Source organism: Hemibagrus wyckioides, linkage group LG24, assembly GCF_019097595.1.
Source record: "Hemibagrus wyckioides isolate EC202008001 linkage group LG24, SWU_Hwy_1.0, whole genome shotgun sequence".
NCBI lineage: Eukaryota > Metazoa > Chordata > Actinopteri > Siluriformes > Bagridae > Hemibagrus > Hemibagrus wyckioides.
Window position 1 is genome coordinate 924242 of NC_080733.1, and position 5000 is coordinate 929241.

Sequence of the window (5000 nt, forward strand, 5' to 3'; positions counted from 1 at the left end):
TTAGCTGTGCCTTCTGTCTCTGTGTGTGTGTGTGTGTGTGTGTAATTTTAGCTCTGATTAATATTGCAGATCTGTCCAGGTGGATTGCAGGGTGAATGTGTTGATAAGCAGCAACTGAACACACTGTAGGTGTAACTGTTTACATTTTACATTTATATGCATTGTGTGTGTGTGTGTTACCTGTAGTACAGCTGGTGGGGGTGGGGGTGGTGCTGGCAGGGGAGGAGGTGGAGGAGGAGGAGGGTTAGGCATGTCTGCTCTAACACACCTGCAAAGAACAGACCTATATCACATGACAGATTTCTAAAAACATTCTACACTACCAGCTCCACAAAATCCCCAATTCTTTTTTTTTTAATTTGTGCTGAAATTCTGTTATATACTGTTCCACTGCCTGTGCTGTTTGTTGCTATGTGTGTAGTTAAACATAGATCCATAGATACTGTACCATTTGTATCATTGTGTCTCACTTCTCCATGCTACTCACACTGTAAAGGTCCAAGCAGAATGAAGTCTATTGTTTCTTCATTCCACCCCACCCCCTTTTCTCCTAAAAGCAGGAAATTTGTCCATCATGACAACAGGAATAGAGCTTCCTCTCTGGGAAGGTTAAACTATCTGGTTCTCCCACAATGGCCAGCAGAACTTTCCCTTGAAAACCGCTGCATTTTACAGCATGCCTCTTTTCCTCTGCACTCTCCACTGTGTAACCTCATAGTCTGTAATGAGAGACTGGGAAAACTGATCTCAGTCCAGCGTTTCAGAGGCTTCTTCCCAGAGCCAGATGGATCATTTAACAATGGAGGATATTGTTTGGGAAGTGTAAGTGCCTAACCTCTGGCAAGCCCACAGTCTTACGGTGGAAGAAGCAAACCAGTGTGAGCTGAAAAACATGGTTGAGCAATGCAGAAGTGAAATTCCTGAACAAATCCAGTTATTATTTGTCTGTGTTTTCGGCTTTCTAGAACGTGCACACAAAGCTGAATAACGAACCTAAGATTAATGAAGGATGTGAAATTTAAAGTAATAACTGAGCTTCTGAAATTTCTTCACAGTTTGGTCATTAAACCTGATTGGAGACGGACTGTACCTCATCTGTTCTGAGCTACTGTTTTCCCATTCTGGGAAAGTTACTGAGAGAAGTGCACTAGCTGAAAAAACAGGCTGCTTCTCGACAACAACTGAGTGATTCTCCAGAGCCTCATTAGGAACGTACACCCTGGAGATGACGCAGACGGTTCTCCTGAAGGTCCTGTGTCTGGAAAGTTGAACGCGCTTGTGGGGCAGGATGTAACATTAAATTATACAGGAGTAACACACCTGTGCAGTAAGCAGTATAAGCGAGGATGTGCATTTAAAAAAAATGTCAAAATATCTTCTCTTGACCACAGGATGACACAACAGGAGAGTAAATAATAATAATAACTCATCATTAGTGAGTGACCAGCTCAGTGATGTGTTTAAACAGAGCCACACCACATCTACAGCCTTAAACCAAGACACTGTAGCAAACAAACCTGGTTTATAAGCCAGCTTTTATCCTGCACAACAATCACATTAATCTTTAAATATCCTTTGACTAGTTTTCACTTCCCTACTGAACCACCGTGAGGATGTTTGATATGTTGCAAAGACAGAGAGTAAGACAGTGGGTCATGTCTATACATTAGGTGTAGACACAAAGGCTGCACACATTTCTTTGAGTTTCAGGTATTTTTGTAGAAGTAGTTCTTATGGAGGTGCAAATGACTAAAACCTGTAAACTCTGATTAATGATGTTTACCTTAAACCCTCTCAGAGTGAGCTGTTGGACTGAACACTGGATGATCATCTCTGAACATTCACTAGATAGCAGTGTGATAACCTCTCCAGTTCCGTTTATTTGAGACTAAACCTCCATGGAGATGAGCTGGAGCTCTGCATCTACACCACATCCACCTGACATTCTCCATAGGATAAAAACAGCACTTCCAGAGTTAACTTCCTGAGCGAGAAAAACAAAGTGTACTTTACCTGTAGTTTAAAGCAAGCCTTTAGCTCTCAGTCCTGGATGGTAGTGTCCGAGGAGCTCCCAGCACTCAGATCCTGTTACTCTCAGCCTGGGGTTATAATTAGCCCAACAAGAAATAGACTACACACGTCTTTTTTAAACTTTATCAGGCGCTCCTGGCCTACTATCCACACACTCGACTTCTTTAAACTTCTTTAAGAAGAGTAAAAAAACAGCTGCAGAGTAAGTGCAGATGTTCTGCAGATGTTCATCACTATTCCTCACTATAGCGGTTCTCCGTGTCTCGCGCGCACTTGCGGTGCATGACGCAAACAGAATGCTGTATGCAAATAAATTAGGGGGAGTGGGCGGGGCTACAGGCGAGGAAGAACGGTCTCACCTGAGATACTGAGAATAAACAGGACAGTCTCATGGGCCAGTATTACTGCGCTTTTTAAAAACATTGTAATGAAAGTAAAACATGCTCAGGGTCAGTGTGGGACAGTTACCGAGAATATGAAAAGTTTTGGGAGTATTTTAAAACTAATCCTGGCGGTAAACTGTATTCACCCCCTAGTGGTAGAAAAGTGTTATCGCTAGTCAGCATAACTGACCCTAACTGCTGGCTGTGGAGCTCACTGTAAAGTGCAGATGGTACAGATTGAATGTAAAGGAATAAAAAACAATAAAAAAGACCGACAAACCGTATATGGTGATTTGAGGGCGGTTCTATATGGAAATGGGCGTGGTCATGCACCAACAGAGCAGATGGGCATGTGTGCTAAATGCCAGTTGTCCAGTTTTTTTTTTTAGTTTTTTTTATTTCTGTTATGGCTAGAGACAAAAACGCAAAGTCAATCCCTAAGGATGGAAAACTCTTCATAAGGTCTTTAACATAAAAGTGGAACTGCAAAGAAATATTAAAATTTCAAGTTTATAATGAGTTTACTCTTTAGTGGTAACAGAGTGAGGGAGAGGAAAAAACAGAGAGAGAGAGAGAGAGAGAGAAAGAGAGAGAGAGAGAGAGAATGCTGTGACACAGGACTTGTCAGGCCTAAAGATCTCAGCCTGGAGCTAGGTGACTAAAACTACAGCACACCGTACCTGCAGTAGCTCTGACGGCCTGGCTGCTCCACCCTGCACTGTAATTACGTCTTCACATACATGAGCAGTGACCTGTACTGTTTTTGTGTTTGTTTGTTTTTTTACTGGGATTAACATCAGAATTTGCATTCATTATTTAGATCTCTTTATTTACAGTGTCATGCTGCATTTTAAAAACCTGGTCAGAAGAACAGATTTGTATTTTAATTTCTTCAAGTGTTTAAAACCCATATTTAACTGTGAATCTAAAAATAGGAAAATTCCTTCTGTACTCCCTGTAATCTCCTTTAACCCTGATCTTTATATCATGTCTGTGCTACGGTACATTCTACCGCACTGTTCCTAATCTCATCCAGCTCCATTCAAATTCAATCATCTCCTTCATTATCTATGTCTAGAGAGGTTCTTCCATCCAGTAACGTCCATCCAGTTTTTATCATGTTTAAAGCTCTGTGTTCTCTCTGTGGTTTCTAAAAATCTGTGTGTAACAAAATATCATATATAAACTTCATTTCCCTGTAAGCAGCAAAAATAGTAATCTTCACAAACCCCCTTTTTTTGTTTTTTTAGAGTGCAATCGTTCAACCATCTTAATGAATATATACATTACATAAAATCCTTCATATAATATTTAAATTCCAAAATAGAAATAGAAAGTGAACTAAACAGTTAAAACTTCATCTCTAAGAGAACGTGTGCTTGTGTCCTGCTCTGTGTCTGTCACAGATAGAGAAATAAACCAGCCTCATCTTCATTTCGGAACAAGCTCAAGCCCTGATACTGTGTCCCTCAAGGCTTAATCATTTCAGTGCAACTCAGTTCCACACAGTGAAAATGGAGGGCATTACTCAGCTTATTTAAGTCACGTCCTACTTTTAGCTGCTCGGATGTGTTTTACCATCACATGTGCAGCTAACCAGCTGCACAATACACTATTACACAATACACTGATGGTGGCTGATCACAGTCATTTGCATGTTCTAAGTATTAATCCAATCTTAACTACATGTTTAGTTCATGTTGCCTTTGCTTTGTGGCTCTGCCCTCTCTGTGCTGCTGTCGTACTGGTCTGGTAGGCCCACGCGTGTACGGCGTTTCTCCTTGAAGCGGCCCGAGCGTGACACGCGCAGGTTGCGGCGGTTTGCGCTCTCGCTGAATGTCGGCTGCACGACTGAGTCGTCGTAAGTGTCATCGGCTACAGAGGCTTGTCCTCCTGCTGCTTGAGAGGTGGTCACTCGGATGTTGCTCTGCTCCGGAGTGCTGGAGATAGACACGGCTTGTTGGTTGGATTCGGTGGCCACGTAAGCTGCTAGGTCCTGCTCCAGGATCGATGCTGATTCTCTGGCAGCTTTCCTTCTCTTTCCCACGAAGGATCTCCACCAAGGAGCCGTCTTTTCGGTCATTTTGTTTCAACACCTGAACAGACAAAGAGGTCATTGTCTTGGCGCTGTCATGAGCGATCTAGTAAAACATTTTATACATTCTAATTCCCCTTTTTGTTCTGAATGGACAGAATTTATAGTATTGGTTGCATATTAGAGTATAGACAGGTATTATTAACACATTCAGTGTATGAGCTGTGGCTATGTGGAACTGTGGAAACTCTTAGGCCTCAGCATACAGAACAGTAAGCACTAGACCACATTACATTTCAATCCAAATTTCATTCTCTTTTTTATATAATTTGAGAAAATCCAGCTTTTCTTCCATTACTTGATTTCTCACAGCCAGCTCCTTGCCCCTGCCCCTGTCCCTGTCCTGCACTACCCCCAGTGTCCCCACCAGAGGGGGCATCTCACACTGTGGGACCCACCGGTTAAAAAGTTGTTTAATAAATTTATATTACACCACAGTATGTTTACTCCACATCTTCTGTATCATACTGAAACACTGTTAAGCTCACACA

At 41.9% G+C, this 5000-nt stretch overlaps 2 protein-coding genes across 3 annotated transcripts in view; both read right to left on the bottom strand.

Moving 5' to 3' along the window:
- The window catches only part of wipf3 (WAS/WASL interacting protein family member 3), a 10478-nt gene extending 7757 nt beyond the window's left edge, over positions 1-2721 (bottom strand). The window contains exons 1-2 of one of the 2 annotated variants that reach the window (XM_058377419.1): positions 2014-2721; positions 181-268 (exon numbers count right to left, since the gene is read on the bottom strand). In XM_058377419.1, coding sequence (XP_058233402.1) covers positions 181-252 — 72 coding nt within the window. In that variant the 5' untranslated portion in view covers positions 253-268; positions 2014-2721. The other variant, XM_058377420.1, reaches the window with a different exon arrangement.
- Positions 2722-3010: 289 nt separating this feature from the next.
- The window catches only part of LOC131344874 (proline-rich protein 15), a 2710-nt gene continuing 720 nt past the window's right edge, over positions 3011-5000 (bottom strand). Inside the window, exon 2 of the mRNA XM_058377423.1 lies at positions 3011-4510. Coding sequence (XP_058233406.1) covers positions 4105-4497 — 393 coding nt within the window. The 5' untranslated portion in view covers positions 4498-4510 and the 3' untranslated portion in view covers positions 3011-4104. The remainder of the gene's footprint in view (positions 4511-5000) is intronic.